At 37.7% G+C, this 26759-nt stretch overlaps 1 protein-coding gene across 1 annotated transcript in view; it reads right to left on the bottom strand.

The window, feature by feature from the left end:
• Positions 1-24550, bottom strand: part of LOC139740327 (uncharacterized) — a 77581-nt gene extending 53031 nt beyond the window's left edge. The window contains exons 1-3 of the mRNA XM_071650921.1: positions 24301-24550; positions 21855-21953; positions 16497-16604 (exon numbers count right to left, since the gene is read on the bottom strand). Coding sequence (XP_071507022.1) covers positions 16497-16604; positions 21855-21936 — 190 coding nt within the window. The 5' untranslated portion in view covers positions 21937-21953; positions 24301-24550. The remainder of the gene's footprint in view (positions 1-16496; positions 16605-21854; positions 21954-24300) is intronic.
• Positions 24551-26759: the final 2209 nt, after the last annotated feature.

Genomic DNA, 26759 nt, shown 5'->3' on the forward strand with positions numbered 1-26759 from the left:
AATGTGATGGCTTCGTATGAAAATATCCATTAAGTATCTCCTTCACAACACCTGTTTAATTCCTCTACTCTCTTGAGATGCTTGTCAGTGAAAGCTTGACTTTTTGCAACATTCAATAACTGATCGACAGCATGCCATGGAGCAATACATTGCATGACAATGTTCTTTCCCTCCCCTATATGCCTACTCTTTGCATTTTGACACTGTCTATTATGATGATGCAAAATGTACCCAACAGTGATTATAAAAACACAACTATTCCTTGATTGACATCAGTGTCAACAATGCAGATAACAGTAACAAATTCATTGACAGTAGGAACTGAAAATGAAATCGTGACAAGACTAACTGATAAAGACAAAGACTGTGAAAAATTTAAATGAGATAAAGGGGTCAGTACTTAAGTGTGAAAATCCAGTATGTCAGGGAAGCACAATATAAAGAATAAAAAATATGTACTTAAAGAGTACCTCTATGGTTATATTAATTAAGAAAGAAGTTCACTATGAATAACCTAGACATGCTAACATAAATAATCCCAAACAGCAAATTTGGTAAACATGAAGTACGGGTGAGTGATTACAAAACAGCATAGAACAAGTAAAACAAAATATCACACTGGACATTGATGCAAAAATGTTGAAAATCATTAGATCAAGGATGAATAGAAAGAAAACTTCCATGCCATTTTTTTTTTTAATGATTGTACAAAAAGGCCCATAGAAAGATTGTGACAGACTTTGAAAGGCTTTTCACAGCAGGTGGTTGGAGACATGGTATTCATGGAGACAAGCTACAGTGCTCTGTATCTCACTATAAGGCAAACTATCTCTGGTAAGGCTCTCATGTTCTAAACTTATAATAGGATTAGCACTACTAATAAGTAACAAGGCAAATATTCCAGCTTGAATAAAACTTGTTAACAAGTCTGTTTATCTCAGGACTAGACAACCAGTCTAGAGAGGGATCATGTTCCAGATTAGTTTGTTGGTCAGACTAGTGACCTTAACTGACCCAAAGAGCTAGTAGCTCTTTGACTGACCGACCCTACCTCCTGTGCCAGACCATGTGGCATGGACTGTACTGATCTTTGACTTTGTCAAAGCAATGCTTTGATGATTTCAAAAGATGATTTAAGGACACTTTTATTGGTGACAGATCTTCTCTTAGTGAATAGAAATAACTGAATAGAAATATCATTTTACATGACATATAGAGAAACATACAATTACATTCTGTCATGACTGACAGAAAGAAGAGATATATAGATGTCATGCACTATATATCTTTACACTATGATGGAAATTGGTGCAATGGTATATTTTCCTGTAACTTTCATGGCACACTAACAATATCAAAGATGGCACACAACATCACCATTATGAATCTGTTACTAACAACTGCTGACATGGCCTCATGAATTATAAATGAGTTCAGGAAATTTGTCTGTAAGCCAAATGTTGTTCTGAATGTCAAAATTAGAGTTTAATTTTCTTTACAAGATAAAGAACTTAGTATTATCCTTGATTATGCATTTACAGTAGAGATATGGAGACACTGTGTCCTTTTGAAAAAAATGGGGAAAACAGAAAGTTTATACACAGGATCAATGAAGATCATCAAACAAGCATCAAAGATCATCATAACCACCTGATCAATTTGATCCTATCCAATGTGAGCATCAAGTGACCTGAACTATGAAGGAAGACCTTCCAATAATGCACAGGTCATATCTTTCTTGATAATCACCTGAGCTACTCAAATTTGCACTCTAATTACTTGCTTTCTTCCACAGAATTCTCAGAGTATGAGTTTTACGTTTGGGTACTATTCTTTTGTTTCAGGATTCAGTACCTAAAAATAAATAGTCTCTGAGTGCTTTCTTTTAATATCACCATAGTTCCCAATATCATAGGGAAAGTACTGTGATATAATAATCACAGGCTCTCTACCAGCTCACTAAATCTGAGTGAAATTCATACACTAATTAGCATACACAATGCAAGCACTATCAATTAACTAAATGCAGCTGCTGACGGCACAGCAGATGCCCGAACAAAGGGGCCCAAGACCAAACACAATTTGAAACACAATACCCACAGCATGGAGTGGGAGAGACTGCTGTAGCACTGTCGATACTCAATCTGGTTTCTCCACAAGCTTTTTGCCTGGTTAGCCACACAGTATTAAAAAAATTATAATATTAAAAAAGTATAGAAAAAAATGAAGATGCAGAAAAACATTTTCACTTTAAAGAGAACAGGCAGTAAACCTCAATGAATGAGACTTGATTGTTTCTGCCAATTTCCAATGTACATGACCAATTCAGGTTGTTGTAGGGGGAAAAAATTACCATCTTCTGCTGAATTCTGTCTTAACCCGTTGAAGACGAGTCCCGAGTATACTCGGGCAAGCGTCTATGGGAAATGCGTGTTGTAGCAATATCAAACCGTCCTCAACGGGTTACTAGTATGTTATATTTTTGTAAAACTCAGGTTTTGCAACACACAGTGCCAAAATTGTTACGGTAATTTGTGTGCATGGACACACAAAAAAATTAATAATCACACAATCATTAATTATCATGATCCACATGGCTATGCAAAAATTTGCTTTTACAGATGTATTTTCAATTTGAAAAGATTGCTGGATAGCCCATACTCAGCTGCACTAGCTGCATGGCATTCCATAGGGTCCAGTTGTACTTGGAGCACACAACTTACACCCTGCACTTGGCGATAAATGAATGAGGCGGGATTTACATGCGTGGGTTGTGACTCTCTTACACACAGGACCTCCATTTTATGTCCAATTCAAGATACACAGAATATTTTGCTTCTACAAGAGGGGAAAACTTGATAACATGAAACACTGCTCTGTAAGGACTCACTTGGGTTTGAACCAGTGCCCGAACCTGAGCCATTCGATTGAAAGGCATATAATGCTACTAGCTGAGCCACCTCCCCATGATTGATTTCTGTTTTTCAGAGGAAACCAACGACCAAATATAAACGTGGATTGAGTTAAAGCAGCAATATTAATGGAACTCAGTGAAAGTTTGAGGAAAATTGGACCATAGATTCAAAAGTTATGAATTTTAAAAGTTTCATTGTAGACGTCGCTGGATAAGAAATCTATAGTTCATGACATCATTTTGGACTATGATACAAAGTATAAGGAGAATTCCAAGTGACAAAATTTGATTTTTTTATGAAAAGTATCCACTCCATCAACTTGCTTGTATGTATGTTCAGGGTGATAACATTCCCCCTGCTTTCTGAAAGAGGTAAGTCAAGTGATCTTTCATATCTTAAAGACTTACACTTGATTTCCTTCCATTCTTCCACTTCAACCTGTTCTCTCCGTTCTTCCTCCACTCTCCAATTATCAAGTGGTTCCCACATCTGTACCTGTTATGGTGATAGGGCTTTCCCTGTTATTTCCTCATGTCTTTGGAACAAACTCCCTCTTTATATTCGTAACGCTGAAAGTGTTGTCAAGTTCAAATCATTGTTGAAAACTTATCTGTTTACTCAATCCTAAGTTTGTTGTTGTTGCTGTTGTTATATCAAATGTACATAATGTTGTATCTTACCTCAATATCTCCCCCCCCCCCCCCAGATTAATGCACTTAGAAACATCAGCTGTGCCCTGTTGCATAAAACCCTTACCGCTGGACTTACCGCTCCTTTCTGGCAGTAAGTCTTCAAATTAGCGGTAAATTCTATCATTCTTGATGCTGATTGGCTATGACGCCTAATTTGATGGTAGTTACCATTGAAATTCAACAGTAAGTTTTATGCAACGGGCCATAGCATTAAGCACTCTATAAGTGTTATTCATTATCATTATCAATATCATTTCAATATGCTAGAGAAGTGAGACAATGTTTTAATTTTCACATATTTTCTTTCCATGGGCTTTGGTTTCCTTTTACACATCACAATAATTTGTTCTGTGCAGGGCATGTGTAAATGGCACGTATGGAGACTTTATCAACTTTTTAAATCCCATAATGCAACTTGCCACAGTAGATCTGCACACTTGGAAACCTGGGGTCACATTCTGGTCACTCTTCAAATTTTTGTAAGAACATTGGAATAATTGTCCTGTGCAGGGTGTGTGAACAGTGGCGTATAAAATCAATTTTGGCATCTCCATGAAAAAAATCTGAAAAAAGATAACTGCAGTGTGTGAATGTGGTTTTTGTTGAAGATAGCGGGGTTGGGCTAATGAATGTCACATTTGTAGAATCCCTGTTATTGTTCATTTCTGCAAAGGGGTATAAGTGAAGGCCATACCTTTTCTTCCTTCCTGAAATCTTGAATGTTCTTAATGCTAGACTTTATCTACCGCAGACATCACTGAAGGTCATACCGGGTACATTCACAGGCTCATTAATGAAATCCCTACTTATTCAACACTTTTAGAAATAATTGTCACAAATGGCATATTACCAGGAGCCAGTAGTCTACAGGTAATAAAGTAGGGCCTACACCCAACATTTTCTTTTTTGTACTCTTTTTCTTGAAAAAGGAGACACCAATGGAAATAGACTGCACTAAAAATGGTGGCAGATGGTACAATGAATGAACTCTGTCACATGGAGAATTTGAAGTTTTTTCTTTCGTACACTGCAAGATTTAGCTTTTCTCATGATCCTATAAAAGCACACAACTACATTGGCAGGCAAACTTTTTACTGTGCGACACACCATGCTCCCTGTATGGGATATCATGAACAAAGGAAATGTAAAATAAATAGTATAATCAGCCATTTTAGTGATTGTAAAAGAAGGGTCATAATGTCACAGCAGGTGCCTTGGGTATAATAGCATTTTGTATGATGATATATTGATTCTTTTGTAAACCCATGGCCTTTGCCTTTGACCTTTGAGGCTGACTATACCATTGTGGATCGCAAAGCAGTATTAAAGGTAAAAACTTTTAAGTGACATCTTTTTTTGAGCTGATTTCTTTTTTTCTTCCCGAGACTAGGGTAGTGGTACAGATACATCTACTGATCAATATCAAACAATGATTTTAATGTGATGAAATCAGTCAAGGATCGGACCAACCTGATGATTCTTTTTTCTTTCTTTCATTGAGGAAAAGTACACTTTTCTAGCTTCTATATTCTTATTGTCAGGAAAGAGGATATGATGATATCATGAGGTAAAGGGAAAAAGGTGTATCATACAGGACAACTGTAAAATGTGAAAAGTAGAAAGGTTAAAGATTTAAAATCAAGCCTCTAAAACAAAGTGTGACTGCAGGATATCCTAGATACAGACAGGGAGGTGGAAGAAATGGAGATGGCACTCTGAGAGCTTCCCTCAGAGAAAAAATCAAGTGGTCTTACACCGATTAACGTCTTGAAATCCAACCCTCATTCTGTGATAAATATGTCAAAATCTGGCCTTATCGGTCCACCCATCACCCTCCGGCGCACTAGAGTGACGCAACATGATCTCCTTTCCAGGCCTTCCACAAACACACACTCGTAAAAATCGGGCTTTGAAGCGATGCGTGGCACCGACAATATGACGTCATATTCAAAATTTTGGCAGTCTATTACATTCAGTGAAAGACGTCCCCCTTCGAAAGCTACAACTTATGGCTCAAGAATTGGGTAGCGTGGTATGTCTATACCTTTCGCTGGTTCAGCAGACTGTGCTGAGGAGATTGCCGTTTGAACCAGCGAAATCGGTACACAAACAACGGAGTTACTGAGCAGTAAGTTTTGTGCGCTAGAGATGTCATCATATTGTTTCTGTATCGATTATGAGAAATCCCGCACATTTCCGCAATTTTTTTATAGTTAGAGAGGTAGGCCTGACCTTGATCTTCAAAATGATATAAGTTACATGAGCGTGTTCGGGCGTGTTTTCACACAGTTCGAGTGTAAAAGTAGTGCTTCATAGAGACCGAGGCGGTTTTTTTTTTTCGTCTGCACCCGAGCGAGCTGGGGCTTTTCAGCGTACTCGTCGGGTTGTTGTAGGGCCGCCGAGTAGGCGTCGGGACAGCGTTCGTTGCCGTTGTTTCGGTGAATTTGAGTTACTAGTAAATACATATTGGAATGGAAAGTTGAGTGTTAAAAAGTGTAAATTAGACATATCAGCCTTGATTATAATAATTTTCCGTAGAGAATTAAAGATGATATCTATAAAAGCCTAGATGTATGATGCTGTAAGTATATTTTAGGGGGAAAAACAGAGCTTAGTATACAGTGTTTCGCCTCACTCTCCCTCGATCATTCATCGGTAAATACCGGTAATCTACTTGACTCTACCCCATGCTAACGTTACAAAAAAATTGAATTAAAAAGTAGTAGAGTACACCTCTGGAGCTAGTTAGATTCTAGTTTGTGAAATACTAGAGTCTACTAGCTAGGACTAACGTTAGGTATGCTTTTGCTAGGCAGCGTACCTGAGGTCCTGAGCCTTGCCCTTGCCTTGGCCTCCAATTTCCAAGCCAAGGCCCATCTAACTTTCTGAGTTTCAGTTTCAATTGCAAATCAAATTTCGTTAAGTTGCTGTGTCAATGTGATTTTGAATTTGCTAAAAGCAATTCCTCCTCAACAAACTCGTCTCCGTCAAAATCACGATCGCCATAACCACCACCACTGCTTACACCACTGCTTTACAGAATACACTCTAGAGTTCTGTGTTACACCGTAGGACGCCATTTTATTCCCCGACCACAATGCATTTCGCGTCGTGATTTCCGCCACAAGATTTACGACTTGCAGTGCGCCGAGCGTGAGTAATGGGATTACGGGAGGGGGAAAAAAACGCTGTCGGGGCCACGCATGACTTCAAAGGAAACTCAGAAGAGCACACTCCATCTTTCTTCCACCTCCCTGATACAGACACATCATAGTGAACAATACATGGGATTGTTCCTGCCTTTGACAAAATGCATCATATCGGGGGAAAGCATATCCAGGGAAGTGCAACATGAAGCAGAAAATTCTGAATTGAGCCCAGAATTCTTGAGGCACATTAGGTGGACTTTTAGAAATGTAGGACCTGCCATAATGGAAATTGAATTCAGTTGATTGAGTTGAATTTGTAATGAAAATTTGAAAAGCCAACTGTGGAATTTTTACCCATTTTGATATACCATGATGATGAAAAAATAATGCATCCTATGATATGCTGCCATACATACTGTATGCACAAATGTGTGATTCAGGATCACTGCCACACACTTATCATGGGGCAAATTGGATTACTCCTGTACAATTGTGTCCTCGAATTTTCTTTTGCTCGCATTCTCCCCTTACAAATCACCCTTCTCTTTCTCTGTCCTCCTGTGCTAACAAGGCCTTCCAGTAACAGTGACTGGTAACACTGGTTGGAGGATTACTGACAAAGAGTAAACATGTAGCTAGGTCCCGTTGCCAATGAAAACAAAACTGGACAGTTATTTGCTCTCAGGCTGAAATACAGAAAAGGACTGAGCAAGAGAGAGGGAGATAGAGAGAGAGAGAAGGGGTGAGAGAAAGGGTTGAGCAGGGTTCTAAATGTTTCTTATATAATTTCCACTGAAAACTAACTCCGATCTTTCCTTTGAATCCTAAAGACTAAAGAAGTAGCTAATGTTAACACTTCCCATCACATACACACACATAACAACCTTTTTCATCTCCTATTTAAACGATTCCATACCTTCTTCAAAATAATGTGACATCACATAGGAAGAAGAAACATACATTACTAAGCATTTCTGTGGCTTCTTCTTTTTTTTTTCAGCAATATCGTATCCCAGCCCATAGCAAACATAAAACTGGGATGGTTTAGATAAAAAAACAGCAGGAATGATTTGGTGTGGGAAATTCAACCATCAAGAATGTCTCGTACCTAGATAAATCAAGTCACTGATGTTAGATAGACAATGAGCCTTGTGATAAATATTTAACATTTGTGATGGGTCACAACCCTTGCGATTAGTCCTAAGTCTTTTTAGTAGGTCATAACCCTTGCAGTAGGTCACAGCACTTGTGGTAAGATACAACCCTTTGTGTTAGGTCACGACCTTTGCGGTAGGAAGGTCACGATCCTTGTGGTAGGTCACAACCCTTGTGGTAGGACGCAAAACTTTGTGGCAGATTGCAACCCTTGTACAACCCCTGCCCTCTGCACCATTTCCTATTGTACATGCGCATCCCATTTTTGTGAATGATTCCGAAGGCTCAACATGTGTCTGGGTATCAGAAACAGAAGGTCATTGTAGAGAGTCATACATACAGTAGTCTCTGTCCACAGCCTCCCTGTTCTGCAAAGCCTATAGGTTTGGGAGTGCTTTTTACATACATAATTTTGTGTATTCTTGATGCATATGTTTACTGGTGTTACAGACTTCCGCACTAAGGGTCAGATTAAGTTATGTTGATGACTTCTGTACAACTTTATCCACCAGGACAGGCAACATTACAATAAAGCTTATTTTAAAAATCTGGATATTAGACTAGCACACACTCAGCATTAACACAAGAGGATGTTAATGCCACTTAACGCACTGTGTACTCAGTTACCAAATTTGGTGTAACCCAGTGGTAGGGAAGGGTGGAGAATTTAAAATGAGCAACCCCTTGTGTGGACACTAGTTACTCCAGTCACAGCTCTTATAGAGTTTGTACACTCAGACAAAGCCAGCACATGATCAGAGAATACAGCCACCTTAGAATACTAAAAACAACTTACACTGAAAATCAATGGCAAAGAGATAGAAGGTAAATTGAGTGTAAATAATCTGCACATTTCTTATGCAAATTTTTGAAGTTATAATACCTTTTCCTTCCTCTTGAAAGCAATGAGACTGCCTCTCCATGTTTCTACGTAATGTTCAAAATGTTATTTTCTCAATGTTATTACAATTTGTATGTTCTGTGCATTGTGATGTGATTTTATTCAAATAAATGGAACTTTAAAACAAATGAGTCAGTTTATCACCATGTCACCTCAGTCTGATTCATCCACACAATCACGTCAATTGTTCAGCTGCAAGAAAGCATGACATTCAGATAAACAAAAACTGGTATTCTATCTCCCGCTCACTGATATCATCTCACCAAAACAGATATCAACGAACACAAAAAGCCGGCAATGTCTCTCATACACTGGAGAAGGGCTTCCAAGGGGAAAGGTAATCTGCTAGAAACATCACATGCAGAACATAATAGCTGTGCAGATATCAACAATGGGGCTCAGCAGTCTGGCTGAAGGAATGTCCCTTCCCAGTCATTACACTAGCTTCCAGGATTCTGTGGCCAGGGAGATGACATCTGCCTGCTGTGGCAAGAGGACAGTACACCAAACTCCATTGCAGACAGTGTAAAGTCTCAAGTTATGAGGAGGATTACTGCACAAATGCATGATTTGCAGGTGTGATGTGAGACACATAACTGCAACACCACTGTCATCAATCTCAGATAAGTTTTAGATTGTGAAATGAACACTACAGAAGCAGCCTCATCCCATTCAGAACAGTCTCAACAGTTCCTTCATTCATGTTCAATGTTATGATGATGCTTTGAATAGTAGCAATTGGTCTCACAGTATATTTATAGATATCAAATGAAATTACAGCAAGACTTCCCTGACACACAAGCCTACATTTCCTAAAATCTAACCTCTTTTGACAAGATAACAAACTTGTGTGATTTTATTACTATTTTTTTTTTTTTTCAGTTTGACATTAAACCATCCTGACTAGGAAAATAAAATAAAATAATCAGGATTTAAAGGGCTGGTATAGTTTTGGTTTAGATGGGGGATCTAGATTTCAACTTTTTACACGATAATTAGAAACCACTTTATGAATCATTAAAATGCATATAATACATTTCTAAGAAAAATTCAGTTCATTTGATAAAAATCATTTTTGTATGACTGAGATATCAAGAAAACACAGTAAAACAAAGGGGTCCTAATAAAAGGTTGGCCCATCTTTTCTAAGGTCCTCTTTGTTTTTGGATATGCCATATCAAAACCAATTTTCATCAATTAAACTTTGAATTCCTTAATTAAAATGTGACAGAAATGTGTCTGACACCAGATTGAGACTGGAAAAGTCTAAAATCTATTCAAAAACATGTTTGATTCTCCTGCCACTCACCCAAGACTTGGCAAGTCTCAAGGAGATGTCACAAAGACATTTATTTACCAGCAAGACTTTGTCACCAAGTTGTCACCTAGTCTCCAAGCCAATTAAATACCTGCTTTACACTTGAATCTCCACTAGATGTCATTATTCAAGGTTAATTTGAAAAATAAGAAATAGCACGTGTCCTGTAGATCCAATCATTACAGAGTTGTGATAATCTATTATGACTTTTAAGGAGGAATACGTTGTAACACTGTTGTGTTCATATAAAGAGTTTAAAGAAAATTACATCATCCCCTCTTTTAATTTGAATACTATGCTATGACAATCAACATCAGTTTTGTGAAAATGTGTGAAACTTCTAAATTCAATTATATTCCAATTTTACTTTTGAGTTTCATTAAACTTCAGCTATCTTGCTAGTATAATCCTACGCTGTATGTTTTTGAAGTCAACTTGAAGACAAACTGGAATAAGTATAGTCCTTTACTACGTTTTTTATATGAGACTTGGTGAGCAATACAAACTCAACATCAGTTGTATAAGAAGGAATATGAGCATGTGGAAGCAAAAGACTCAAATTCATTAGGATTACATGCTTGATAGGCTGAATTCCTGCCATTGAAACACCAGCATACTGTATTAGGCAGAGAGCAAACAAATATCTTTGTAGTGAGAGAAATCAGCAGCAGAGCTTGAAGTCAATCAGAAGAGTTTATGACCCACTTACGGCCATTAGAGGAAATTAAGAGCCATTTGCCTGTACACAAAGGGCACTTGAGTGAAGTCTACTTCACAGAATGAGAACCACTGCTACTGAAACATACATGTACTTATGTATGTTGTGTATTACTGTAAAAGTGGCTTCTTTCGCGTACAGAAACTTTCGCGGTTTCCATCGGTGCCGACTTTTTCGCGTGTGTTTAAATTCGCGGTTGGTAATGATAGTGTTGTAACAAGCAACGAGTTCAAAACATTTTCGCATGATGTTAAATTCGCGATTCAACCTCAAAGCGAAACCTCAAAGAAACCACTTTTACAGTACACTTCTATGGTCTATCACTTACATAGAAAAAAAAGGATATCCTCCTACTCTAGCTTTGAAATTGATATATTAAACAAAATAAAATACTATTAATGTATTCATGTCAAGTTATCTAATATCTAGGCATCTCTCTTGCTACAAGTTCACTATATGATTGATTGATGCCATGCCCATCTTCCCCGCCCCCCAAGAAAGGAAAAAGACAGAAATGTAATTGGAAATCAAACACTGTAGATTACTCACAAAAAGGAGATAATTATTGGCATTTCATACAACATTGGTTTTTGTTTGATGATGAATTACATTTGAATTGATTCCTTGCTAAATGAGAATAAGAAGCCAACACACATGATTAGCTGTCTGGGTGTTATATTTTCAATCAACAAACTTTAATTCTGGTTTGAATCACCTATTTTACTTCATCATGCCGATAAGAATCAGAATTGAGTGTAATTACATCCATGGTGCTACTTTGAGCATCAGTCAAATCCTATTTCAATACTTAAATGAGGAAAAGGGATGGTGAAAGTGGTTCAATTTTGAGAAAGTAGATAATTGCTTCTTGGGACAGTGAACCAGCAGGAGGATCAAGTCCTGGAAGAAATGGGGTATGACAGTCCTATTAAGTATGGGGGATTAGTTTGAATAGAAGGTTATAGAAGAGTTCTTCTGTATGCAATTTATGATGTGTGAACTGTTTAAGGGACACTGCTGAATTCTCTGGAGTCACCGACATAATTTACGTTACAGGAGTTCCACTTGAAGTGATCACTCAAGTGGCACAGTGAGAGTTGTTATGGGGATATGTCAGGATGGGGTCACAAAGTTTAGTGTAAGGACAACGACACAGTAAACATTCCCTGGTGCTAGGTCATAAACTTGAGATTCCCTATGTACACAACTAGAGTTAGGGAGATGCTGGTTTAAAGGCTTTGAAAATCAAAATTTGCTGTCCCTGACATTTTGAAGGAAGATGTCATGCAACATCACTAAAAGCAGGGAGGTGACACCTCCCTGCTAGGAGGGAGGTTTTCATTCAAAAGTCACCAATGCTGAAGCTGCTGTAACTTCCATTGGAAAAATTTGAACATTTCATAAAAAATACATTTAAATCCTTTTCAAAGAAAAGGCTTCTTTGACCTTGCATTATGAAAATTTGCAACAGTACAAATCCGCATCCCTCTGGGCAGAGTAAAGTCGTATTATATTGACTGCAGCGAGGTTCATGGGAACATGTGTAGTGCAGAATAGTGTGAACACACACAAAATAAAAAGGAGAGCAAAAAAAAAATTGGTGCACGTAAACAGAAAATATCTTGATATTGTAACCCATTGAGGATGAGTCCCAAGTATACTCCGGCAGGTGTCTATGGGAAATGCGTGTTGTAGTAAAATCAGTCCATCCTCAACGGGTTAATGGAGGTACACTGTAGACTAAGGAAAGGAGCATGTGCTTGAAGACCTCAATAGATGGGGTTGACACCTCTTCCGCTGGGAGCCACTATGTTACTCTTATTCTTTTATTTGCTAGACTTTGACAGAAAGGATGTAATACTTGTATCAAGTCCAATATCAGAGAAAGAAGAATACTGAGAGTCCTTCATCATCTTGACATTATGATACATACATGAGCAGATATCTTGTGTATTATATGAGAGAAAACTTGTGTTTGTATCCCTGCAGACAAAGAATACATGAATCAGGACAATAGGTAGGTCACTGGCCTCAGTGCTTTGGCAAAGACCCACATCCACATGCATCATAAAATGTCTCATACATACTAAATGTGCTTTTCACAGACATCGTTCTATTATCATTTTGTTTAATGCAAATAAACATGTACCGTACCATGAAGCATCCTCTTAATATCTGTTTTTGCAACATCATGTTTGGTGTGTCAGAGGGATGATATTTGCTTCGTCACTGGCACTCCAATGAAAACTGAAGACAGTTAGGAACAAAGGAAGGAAAAAATACAGAACTTCAAAAACATTTAAGCCATTTCAGTTTGTGCAGCAGTATAAATGGCAGTGAACAGAATTCCACGCTTGATCAGCGCACAATGACTAAGTATGCCTCGGCAAACATAATAGCACACGAGTGCCACTTTTGTCTGCATCTGAGCTTGTCACGCATGTTTTGAGCATATCAATGATAGTATCTACCTCTGCCGTAAAAATCTAGATCTGCACATCGATATCTGCATGAAATCGATTTTGACCAAAGAACTAATAACGTAGGTAAATCTCCTTTATAATCAATCATAGATTATATATTTGCTGCATTTTCTATTAGTCTCCCATCTCAGGTGACAAAATATCATAATGCTATCTTTTCATTCTAAGCAAGAAATTGATTCATTTCTAGATTTTTGAGGGGGAAAGACACATATTAAACAATGTGAGATCCACTTTATTTTTCTGGGGTAATGGAGGCCATAGATCTTTTTTGAACAAAATATTTAGGTATAGTTTCAAGATAAGATGCCCCAAAACAGAAAAATGTGTTTGTAGGCAGACAATCAAAGCAGGAGCCTAAGGAAATCAAATGTAATAGATTATAGATGCATGGTCCAAATACAGCTAGTAATGGAAATTTAAAATCTCATGTATGTTTTGAATAAGTGCAGCTTGCAATTTCTTCATTCTAAAACTTTCACACCACTAAATCTTCTACTGATAATCTCTGCATAGAAATATTTGAGTACTTTTTTGAAGAAATGGATGATGTGGTGATGTGAACGTTTTATGTCTGTTGGAGGGATGTTGTTGAAAGTGTAATCTCCACCATTCCTAGTTCAGGGTCTGACCTTTTACCCCTGACATAGATCCCCACCCTCTGCTTCCACGCATTAACATGCCATGTGGCACCCACGTTATATGCCTTCGCTGACAGCCGGTGGTTCATTGCAGACCTGAACGTGCAGGCTTGCACTCCAACCGCCATCATCGGTATCATGTTATCAGACCAACATGGAGGGCTCGCAGACACGGGGCAGAGTCGAAAGGTGGCAAATAGTCTCACAGCATTGAGAAACTTAAGAATCAAGCATTGCAGCATACTGCATTCAGTGTAAGATGGCAGACACACTAAAAGTGAGATGAATTCAGCAAAATACTGATCTTGATGAGAGAGACAAGGGGGGGGGGGGGCCTACATTATGTATCCAACAGTGACATATCCTGTCAGAACATTTCTTCATTTTTTCTATGATCTGTGTGAGCACAATGAGAGTGCAGTCAACTTGGAAGCATGAAAAGCTACTGTAAAAGTGGATATTTTTGCTTGACTAATTTTCCATGCTTGGCTGGGTAAGAAGAGTTTCGCATGTTTTCAATTCTGTGGAATTAAGACATCAACTACTGGAACATATGGCATGCAAAAATATTTGAATGTTTTTATTTTTGCGCAAGCTTCTGGTTGCGCAAAATGTGGTAAAATTTTACACTTTTACAGTATTGATTGACAACCTCTTCATGGTCAGGTATGGAAAAGGGAAAGAGACCCAGAGTTTGCTCACATACCAGGTCATCATATCCCCATAACACAGCTTCAAAAGGAACATAGATTTTAAGAAGTCATGCATGTATTCTTAACTTAAACATCTGTCTGCCATTTCCATTTTCTCAGTTGCACATGATGAACTGCTTGTAATGTAAACTCCCTATTAGGCTCTCATCTCCATAACAGCATGACTATCTCTTTAGCTTGATCTCAGTCGATTTGATTACAGCGACAATGAAAATTTGTCTTTCACAAAATGCTGGAATTTCATATATCTAACAAAACAATGATACCAGTCGCAATTCACATACTGACATCTGTGACTCACAACTCTCTCACTGGTCTGGACAATTTGTTCTGTAAGTTTCCTGACTTAAGCACTGAATTAAAAGAGAAATTGTAAGATACAGTGTATCATTCATACCAAATCCTTCTTGAGCTGCAATGATGTGGCGAATTATGATTCTTACAGGAGGTAAGTAATACTGTCGGTCAATCTTTGATAAAAATTAATTCATAATACCCCTTCTATGTAAAGAAATTATGCTATGTGGGATAAACAAGATCACTACATTCATTTGCATTAATACATATGTTGCTGTAACTGACATAACTGTTTTCTTGAAAACATGCAAAACACCCTCAAGGTATTACAATTGGCAGACTTGACCTCATTAAAGCTCAAAATAAGATTTTTCAGCAGTGTTTGAATAAATCTCTCAATCTCATCCCAATTATTCAAAAAGAGATTTTGAGATAACACACACAACACACACACACACACACACACACACACACACACACACACAAATACACATTAAGCAAAAGTTCATAATCTCATTAATATCTTAGTCTTGTCTGGACATTAAAAGATTCTTCATACATTCAGTCACAGTGTACACTGATTATAGCTAAAAGTGACTCAAGCTACAAAGTAGATTGCAGCACACAAACCCTCAACCAACAGGAAAGTATACCCCTACAGGTTGAAAAACAAAGAAAAACAGTTCAAACATATTAATCAGAAACACAATGTATGTATGGTATTCCAAAGGTGTGTGTACACATAGAATTAATTCTTGACTGATAAAAACTCAAACAGTCCATCCAAGACAGCAAGCAAACAGTAAAGAATAAACATAATAAAGGTTTGCAATTTTTTTACTAAGGAACTTGTTCATAATCATGTTTCTGAAATGTCTTTCTAAATGTGTTCAGAGTTTGGAGTATTCCGACGTTGAAATAAATCTCTTTGCAAACCACTTATTTGCGTATGGCATTACAATCAGACCTGTCTATAGTGGCCATCCAAGGCCATCCAAATCAGCCATTATAGACAGGTGGCCACTAAGGCAGATTTGACTGTATGCAACAGCTGGGTATCCTATTCCCTGGCACGTCTTTTACACATGCAGGCAAGAGTATGTCCGAGAGTATGTAATTCAGCATATTAAGTACAACGCAAATATTCAGATGGAAATGAATTCAAAGTCAAGCTAAATCGCACCACCTTAATTGTGTTTTAGATGTTGAACAGTTCAGATTACGAATGCAGACCCACAAAAAAAAAAGAAGCTTTGGTGTTGATTGGATACTCCCTCTGGTCATCAACTGGCATGACATAATTTGAGAACAATAATCCAAGTTTCTCGCAGACTTACAAAAAAAAAAAGGTACATATTTTTATATGCACTTTATCAAAATGTAATATTGTGTGGAAAAATATTCATAAATAAGTTTTTGTTATGTTTTGTTTTGTTTTGTTTTATTTTCACTCATCTGAAAGGGTCCACAATTGCAACAGTGTGACACAGTGAGGAGCTAGACTTGGGACTCACCAGAAGTTGATGTTGTGTCCACCGTTCTTGGTGAGTTGGACGTGAAGCTGAACTCCTCTGCATTGAGACTCATGTCAGATTGAGACAGGCTGGAATTGTTTGTCTTACCTGAAAGGTTTGGGTTTTTACAGGTGGAAAATACAACAAATTTGTCATGTTTCACTCTCCAAACATCTACTCTTTCTCAAACTTTAGTACTTTACACTTGAACAAAATGCCAAAGTTTCTTGGATTTGTTTCTTTTGTATTTACAGCAGCTCATTTTCCACTATGTTGCAACAATCATTAACACTATTTTATGTACATTCCTTGTACATCTTGTACCAATTTATCTGTTTTGCACTGTCACCAACATAATCATGACATATATAGTTCCCATCATTCCTATCTCATTCAAGGAAATTAGATTGCACATGAAGGACGAAAACAAGTGTCCTCTTTATCAAATTTGTATCCAGCAGTTTAATAAAAAGAACACTGTATTTTGGCAGTGCTGTATAAAAAGAAAGTAATTTAAGGCCCCTATATCCTGAAAGATGTGGCATAATTTCTACCAGCCACCACTGACTCTTCAACACAATCAGGTATATAGTCATTACACCAAGTTCCTGTTATTAATGTCCTTGGAGCTGTGAGGGTCATTGTAATTAACAAAATTATCCATGATATCTGCCTCTATTTTTCCTTCATGAACAAGAAACGAGTCCATGATGTGCATTTCCTCTGTCACCTTTATTTCATCTGATTTGGAAATATCATCAAACAAAGTGGAGAGATTTTTAACCCATTGAGGACAACGGGCAAGTGTCTATGGGAAATGCATGCTGTAGCAAAATCAGCCCATCCCCAATGGGTTAAGACCATGGTATGAAATCTTGACTTTAGATACACCAGGGAGGTGGAAGAAATGGAGATGGCACTCTGAGAGCTTCCCTCAGAGAAAAAATCAAGTGGTCTTACACCGATTAACGTCTTGAAATCCAACCCTCATTCTGTGATAAATATGTCAAAATCTGGCCTTATCGGTCCACCCATCACCCTCCGGCGCACTAGAGTGACGCAACATGATCTCCTTTCCAGGCCTTCCACAAACACACACTCGTAAAAATCGGGCTTTGAAGCGATGCGTGGCACCGACAATATGACGTCATATTCAAAATTTTGGCAGTCTATTACATTCAGTGAAAGACGTCCCCCTTCGAAAGCTACAACTTATGGCTCAAGAATTGGGTAGCGTGGTATGTCTATACCTTTCGCTGGTTCAGCAGACTGTGCTGAGGAGATTGCCGTTTGAACCAGCGAAATCGGTACACAAACAACGGAGTTACTGAGCAGTAAGTTTTGTGCGCTAGAGATGTCATCATATTGTTTCTGTATCGATTATGAGAAATCCCGCACATTTCCGCAATTTTTTTATAGTTAGAGAGGTAGGCCTGACCTTGATCTTCAAAATGATATAAGTTACATGAGCGTGTTCGGGCGTGTTTTCACACAGTTCGAGTGTAAAAGTAGTGCTTCATAGAGACCGAGGCGGTTTTTTTTTTTCGTCTGCACCCGAGCGAGCTGGGGCTTTTCAGCGTACTCGTCGGGTTGTTGTAGGGCCGCCGAGTAGGCGTCGGGACAGCGTTCGTTGCCGTTGTTTCGGTGAATTTGAGTTACTAGTAAATACATATTGGAATGGAAAGTTGAGTGTTAAAAAGTGTAAATTAGACATATCAGCCTTGATTATAATAATTTTCCGTAGAGAATTAAAGATGATATCTATAAAAGCCTAGATGTATGATGCTGTAAGTATATTTTAGGGGGAAAAACAGAGCTTAGTATACAGTGTTTCGCCTCACTCTCCCTCGATCATTCATCGGTAAATACCGGTAATCTACTTGACTCTACCCCATGCTAACGTTACAAAAAAATTGAATTAAAAAGTAGTAGAGTACACCTCTGGAGCTAGTTAGATTCTAGTTTGTGAAATACTAGAGTCTACTAGCTAGGACTAACGTTAGGTATGCTTTTGCTAGGCAGCGTACCTGAGGTCCTGAGCCTTGCCCTTGCCTTGGCCTCCAATTTCCAAGCCAAGGCCCATCTAACTTTCTGAGTTTCAGTTTCAATTGCAAATCAAATTTCGTTAAGTTGCTGTGTCAATGTGATTTTGAATTTGCTAAAAGCAATTCCTCCTCAACAAACTCGTCTCCGTCAAAATCACGATCGCCATAACCACCACCACTGCTTACACCACTGCTTTACAGAATACACTCTAGAGTTCTGTGTTACACCGTAGGACGCCATTTTATTCCCCGACCACAATGCATTTCGCGTCGTGATTTCCGCCACAAGATTTACGACTTGCAGTGCGCCGAGCGTGAGTAATGGGATTACGGGAGGGGGAAAAAAACGCTGTCGGGGCCACGCATGACTTCAAAGGAAACTCAGAAGAGCACACTCCATCTTTCTTCCACCTCCCTGGATACACTATTCACTCAGAAATCCTAGACAAAAAAAAAGAAGGAAACGAAAGCAAACAACTCGCATGATTCCTCTCAAGTACTGAGGCTGTAATTCAAAAGGTATCCCATTTATCAGAGAATGGATTCCATGTATTTGTTATTTTATGCCAGACAATATCTCTTGAAATGCAGTACAAGGACAACTTTGGACATTGGTACTACTCATATTCGCAAGACAGGTTTATTGATGAGCGATCAGTTCACAAAACTGGGTCAGACCTGAAATTCTCTGCATGCAACTGAAAATTGAATACTGTCAACATTCAAAAAGTATGAAGGCAGTGAGTGAGTGGGCACACGTCACAACCACACACTCTGGGCCTGAGAAACACAAATTCAAAATTTACTCTTTTATGTCCCACTTTCTGTGCTTACAGGGGCTCATGGGAGAAATTCTTGAACAAACACTGGAGAGATTTTAAGTGTGAGGCACCATTTGCCATCTCCCAGGTCCCACAATTTACTGAAGCCACACAACTTTGAGGTTTGAGGCTCCTTGGATTTATATTCACTGCCTGAAATCACGAGGGAGATTCATATTGTGTCAATCTTCAGACGTTTTCTTTATTTCCTTGCTCAACCCTGACTAGCTGAAGAAAAGTCTGAGAGCCTGCAGGTATTGATTCACATGCCCATGTGAAAGACAAACACCTTTCATGAAAATGTCAATGAAGACAAAGAATTTTTCTAGAATACTGGCACAATGTATAACAAATGTCTCCTGAAAACTTGGCAAACAAATAAACTTTAGCCCTCATCAGACATGATGTTACAGACCTGATAAAGATGTTTTGAAATCTGATTATATAAAACTCTCAGCTTGGAAAAAAAAAATGGTTTTGCAACCTTGCACAAGTTACAATTTGCAGCCCTCTTCTTAGTTCTCACAAAAATTTTGTTTCTTTGTAAAAATACAGTTAAAATGGCTAGAATACAAAGAATAAAAAGAGAATATGGCATACATCTCACCCAGTGCAATATGATAGTTTAGAGAAAGTGTATAGGAAGCTTCACTGTGAAATACAGAGATATTACTACAAGATTTTTATAAACTTTGGTTGTGATAACTGGCAACAATATCTCTTTAGAAGAAACATTTTTACACCAGTGGCATATTCTGTCACATGTCAGAAGCCAAGAGGAATGATGTCTATACCAAACCAGGTTTGTTTGTTTGTTTACTTTGTTTTTTATTTCCATCTGAGAAGATGGCTGGATAGCCCATATTCAGCTGCAATAGCTGGTCTTCCACGGGGTCCAGATGGATGAAAAGCGGGACCACTTCCCTAGGTTAAACAACCTGCTCTTTCCAACTTTGCGATGAATAAATGAAGAGGGATCTTTTACGTGTGTGAGTTGTTACTCTCTCATACACGGGACCTCCATTTTATGTCCTATCCGAGGGACAGAGTGTTTTGCCTCTTATTATGATATGATATGATTACACACAACATTGCTCAGTGAGACCCGGTAATAGAACCGGGGCCCTTTGGATCATGAGGCAGACGTCCTACTGACTGAGCTAGCTCACCACCCATTGGTGGAGTATCCACTCACCTTAATTGTGAATTGGTACTGGCAGAACAAGCTTTGCTTTTCAAAGGTGCACTGTGAATTCTGATATTATTTCCCAAACAATCCTCAAAGTAACCTCTAGAGACAATACACTGATACTCTCATCAATTCAAGACATGTTTCAAATCATGGACTTTTTTTATTATTCCATCTCAAATCTTAGGCTGTGAATAAAATGATAAATCTTTGTGACAAAAGATATAGTGAAAACAACTTTAGAACAATACCTGAAGAGTCATTAGTGAATAGAACAGGTACAGAAACGAAGTTTTAAAATTAAGATAGGGTATTAAATTACTTTCAATAATGTGCCACAAGTAACCAGTGCATTGTCAAATACAAGAACAATGACATCATACACACTACATGGTCAGTGACAAGAAAGAGTGATGAAGTATGCTCACTGTTCAAGGTATACATTGCAGAGAGTTTAAACCACAAAATTACACACTCACAAAAAGGTTCTCTGATATTTGTGTGTTATGTCATCTCAATAGTGATGATAATTTCAGTTAGTGAGGCTTTTATTTTAATTTGTCAGGACTTGAGGAAATAGAAAAGATTTCAGGGAGACATGTGAATAATTAGGGAGACGTGGCAGCTCTTTCTTTAATTAATTATTTTGAGCAATTGTTAAATTCTTGAAGAGACTAGATACACTTATAGCTGCTATATTACTCACAAAAATCATTGAAAACCTAAGTTTGTAGAAACCAATGGGAAAATTATCATACAAGGAATTCTGCTGAAACCATCCAGCTGTCCAAATATTGATACAGACAATGTATGTTTTAATCTAATCCAAATATTCATACATGGATTGTATGTTACGTGTATGCTTAAACACAATCAAGATTTTATATCACATCATCTTTGGGGTCAAAGTTTAGAGTGAGTGTTACATCATATTATATCAAGAAAATATCACACATCTTAGCAGGATGTGAATGCCCATCAATTATCAACTAAAAGATAACTGCAAGAGGTTTTTTCCCTTTTAGTCATTTAGACAGAGTAAAGAATATACCTGGTCAAACTAAGAAAAAAAATCCATTTTAGATATTACATTGTTGAATATAACATCTCAAATATCTTGAGCAGACAATTTTTACTGGTTTACAAATTATGTGTTTTCATTGGAGATATGGTCTATGCTTGTTTTAGAACTCTTATGATGCCCATGTATGTATGTATATATATAATAATATGATATGGGCACCCCTTGACTACCGTAATTTTTGAAGGTAGTGATGTAGGGTGATTGCTTTCTTGAACTTACCACCATCAGAGTCGTAGCCCTTCCCATTGGTGGCGCCAACCTTGAAAGTTTTGAGGACATGGTGTTTGATAGCCTTCCTCATATCGCTCTCATAGTCACCTGTGATGAGACACAAAACTAGAAGTGAGAGAGGCATGAACAAACAAATAAACAAACAAACAAATGACAAACAAACAAACAAAACAGTGATAAATCACAGCTGTGCTAAACTATGACTGAATCATCTTGGTCATATTCAACCTAGGGTTAAGGTAACATTGAAAGAATGGATTTTTTTTTTAATTGAAATAAATGGCCAAGCTTGAAGAAGTATCACAGCCACTGCAAAGGCATGATGCCATTGCACACAAGACACATACACACTGACATATACACTGACACACACATTTTTACACACACACGTTTACACACACAAAGATAAATATAAAACAAACATACAGATTATATACACTGTAAATAACGTTTTCTGTACACTGAATAAAATGACTCCTGAAGTCATACAGAGGGCCATATCAATGAGGTCTTTTTGGGGACTCTCCCTATTTATGAAACACTATAGTTTTTCACTGGAGTTCACAGCATGAATGTTGTGGGTTTTTTTATAAGCTCAATTTGAAGAGTTAGACATGCAGGAATCTCTGATATTTCACCAACTCTCTGATTGAAAGTAGATGGTATTCTGCATATCTGATTGTTGACCTTAATACTCTAAAAATATACCACCAGCTTCTTTCTGGCCATTCACTTTTCTCTTTAAAGCCTTAAAGGAAAAATTTACTCACGCATACTTTGTATGTAAAAGAGCACATCAGCGGAACTTGAAAAAAATCAGAAAGTAAATTCAAAAGTTTTGAATTATCAAAGTTGTGATTAGATTCATGAGCTGTTATTCCAGGTTTTAAGAGGGCTACAACAAATCATGATATAAAATTAGTTGAAGTAGTTGTAAATACAGACAACAAGGCTTGACACTAATATTAATGTGGTCTAAGGCCTACCATGTGGGCCACTAAAATCTTTGAACTGGAAATTCTGGTGGCCAGAAAAAGAAAAGTAGTGGCACAAATAGAAGGAAATATGAAATTTTATTTTCAATTTTAGCTGGAATGGCAATTTTAACACTTAAATGCAAATATAGCGGGTTGTGGTTTTGCATTAAATTAGCACATGCCACCTTCATGGAACAGAAGCCACAGTGAAGCACAGCGCAGTTGGCAAACATGTACACAGTAAAACAAATAAGCTGCTCACAGCATGTTAGTGAATGAAATCACTGATTTGTAACCAACCACGCATATCTACTGCAAGCAACTAGATTTTAAAGTGTTCCATACTTAGCATGCTTGATGACTACTTATGGTGCAACAGAAGATGGTGGAACCACATAAGTGAATATATTGATAATTGTTATGATATAAATCAGTATACGGTAATGCATGTATCAATATCATTTGTGTGGCAGTTTGGTAGAGGCACTGAATATTAAAATGGCTACCTTGGTACTCATGAAATGAAACTAACGGATGGTGGAAGCATTAAAATATATTGATAACCATCAGACCCATCTGCATTTAAGTTTAATCTAGGTTCTTGTTTCATTATTTCATGTCATACTGTACATATTTTGCTTGATGGGAAATTTACCCTAAATATATGGATTCAGTGACAGTGTAGTATAAGCAAAGTGAATGCAGAAATAGTATTTATACTAATATATCTCGAACAAAGTTCAATATGCAGAATTTATCAACAAATATTTTACTAAAGAGGAATTTAGGGGTACCCAAAACATAGTGTTTTGATTAATTAAATTCAGAAATAGTAAATTTATAAACAGATGACTAGGCCTATCAATTACAACTACTAAATTGTCTACACACATGCTAACACTGTATATAACTAGTCCTTAATATTTTGTGATAGTAAAATGTGGTGATCATGCATGAAATTAAAGTCCCATTCATTCAGTAGAGTTTTCTCGATCAGTACTAGTAGGTGGTATCTTCAACAGTACACTTCTAGCTTCACACAATACACAGATTCTTGCACCATGCTATTTTGTTTTGTTCTTTCTAATTCTGATGTCATTTTTAGCTTCAAAAATTGATCTATTTTCCAAGCAAGTTCACAAACGATGCAAAATGTGTCCTCTGAGAGTGAACCCGAAGGCAAGTAAAACATAACAGAAGCCAGACTCGCTACTACTGACACTTTAACGAAGCCGAAGGGCATGCGATGGTATGAACACAAGTCATAGAAAGCCTTTAATAATGTTGGTATCTACGTGTAAAACTGCTATATTACCAAAAAGTGAGGCTATTATGGATGTGTGTATATTGTGGTATATGCTGCAAAATACACTCGTGACTCGTGCATCTACATAGTATTCAGTGAACATGAAAGAAGCTACATTCAGAGAGAATTCATCCACGCAGGCGATACATACCGGACTCGATCGTGAACGTCGCGGATTTTCAACGGTTCTCCACGGGTATCCAACGGCTGCGTATGCTGCAGTGTCGCGTTGATAACATCCTCTGCTGCTTCACGCATCGGCATATATTCCTCGTATAATTCACCTAAATATCCTTCTACGACAAGAGTGGGAACCACACCATCCAAAGCCAGGAATTATAGCAGGTGATGATACTCAAATCATCCTTGTTACACTCTCAGATCTCATCAACAGTTTGTAGTTTATCTTCCGCTCGAGCAGACAGTCTCGGAACCATTTTATCGCCTTCGGCGTCAATATTGCATCAATGCAAATTAGCGTTTATTACGGAGGACACCCTCTGCGGTAAATTACCATATAATCGGTTGTTGTAAACGACGTCCATCAACTGAAAAAACTGGCCGTCAATGGAGTTTGATGGGGGCTCGCACTTAGCAATTTCCCACGGAGAGAGAAAGAGAGGGAGATGACACGTACTTTGCACTGAAAAATGAAACAAAGAAAATTGTATAATGCACTGAGGATCTAATGTGTTTCATGTTTCGTATTCAACTAAACTGGAATGAGCAATATTGCGGGGGGGGGGGGGGGCTCGGTCTGATCGAGTTCCTCTCATGATCATTCCCTAAACAAACAATTAAACAAGTAAACAAAAGGCCTATATACGTCGAAACAAATCAAAGCATTAAAGAATTAATATAATTACAGAGGATTTCAGTGAAAAGTAACTTGATGTCCTCGCTCATTCTACAGAGATCGATACATCCCATCATTATTGTAAAATCATATTTCATAAGTTTGGTTTAATATTTGATTTTTAAAAGTAGAGAATATGGAAAGCCGCCTACAAAATAACGAAATAAAAAATAACATTTTAGAGGATAGATTTGAGGAAAAGAAATTAGCATCAATGAGGGGAACTTTAACCATTTATTTCAGTAAATGGGAAAATTTGAAAGTACACGTATAAAGAAAAGTATGGAAGGACCCGGAGCCAGATGTCCACGGGGAAGGGGGAAGGGATGGGAAGGGTAGTTGGGAGGGGAGGAGGTATATATAGGAAGAATGGTTTTGATGGGTGTATTGGTTTATAATCGCGGGGGGGGGGGGAGGGGGGTAATAAAAGGGGAATATAGATTCCATTTTTCTGTGTGTATAGATCGATGGACGTGTTATGTATTTTTTTTTCTTTTTAATGAATGTACTGTCTTGCTGAAAGTGCAGCTCGATTTGATTTTAAAGAAAGTAAGTGAGCAGTGTACAACTGTATATATTTTTTTCTGGTGCATTGTATATTCTTTACGAATGTACTGTTTTGCTGAAAGTACAGCTTGGCTTGATTTCACTATAATTGTGTTATGCTGAATCGTGGATTTTGTAATATGTGTGATTTGAGTTGTCAAGAATTTGTTTTGAATATGGAATCAATAAAAGGTTATGGAAAAAAAATATTACTGACCCTCACTGGAGAACCTCGTCCTCATACGTCACGAAGCCAAACTTTTTCCAACACCTAAAGATGAAGAAATTATATCAATGAGAAAGAAAGAGAGAGAGAGAGGGAGAGAGAGGGAGAGAGGGAGAGAGGAAAAACAGACGACTATAGGAAAAGGCAAGAAAGTATTTCAACGTGATATCTTATACGCTCTGTCGTGTGACAGGCAGCAATGGACAGGAAGATGCATTTGCATGGATAATAACAAGATATGCTTTTCGTAGTATACAACAAAATAATAGACATCAATGTAACATAATTATATTCATCATGTTTTAAGTGTAATTTAAAGGATGGGTACAATGAAGGCCCTTTATCAATTTTCGTTCTCTTTTCTATTCCCAAAGTGTGTGAAAGACCAGTTAATGAAAGTTAATGAAAGACCAGACATGGAATGACACCACAAGCTTCTCATCCTTTGCTTAGTTATGTTAATGATACAATATTATAGTGATCGATTATACTGTTCAATGAACACAATCATGTTGAGCTTCATTATTTCATTATAATTCATAATTATTATGTTATGTCAGAGTTGAATGAACTTTCTATCATTCTGTTAATTTGACTTTATTCCATTTATACACGTCAACTTGAAAATGGAGAGACATTTAACCCATTGACCACATAAACCTGAGGTCCGTTTCATAAGAGTCTTTCAAGAGACTCTTCGCTCATAAGACACTCTTATGAGAGACTTCGTATGAAATGGATTTGACTTCTGTGTGAAAGTCTCTCATAGCCACATTACGAGGAACTTTGGCCATTCTGAGATTTTTGTAAAAACTTTTATGCGATGACTTCATGTAACGCACCCCAGGGCCCTGTTGCATAAAGCCTTAACCAGAGTTTTTTTTTTCATGGTTAAATCCAGAAACTCTGCATGGTTAAGAAGTGTTAACCTGAGTTTTTCTCAGGTTCTTTATGCAACAGGGCCCCGGTGTTTCTTCGACAG

The sequence above is a fragment of the Diadema antillarum genome, unplaced genomic scaffold (genome assembly GCF_040938485.1).
Source record: "Diadema antillarum isolate AM-2024a unplaced genomic scaffold, OU_Dant_1.0 seq00000847_RagTag, whole genome shotgun sequence".
Lineage (NCBI taxonomy): Eukaryota > Metazoa > Echinodermata > Echinoidea > Diadematoida > Diadematidae > Diadema > Diadema antillarum.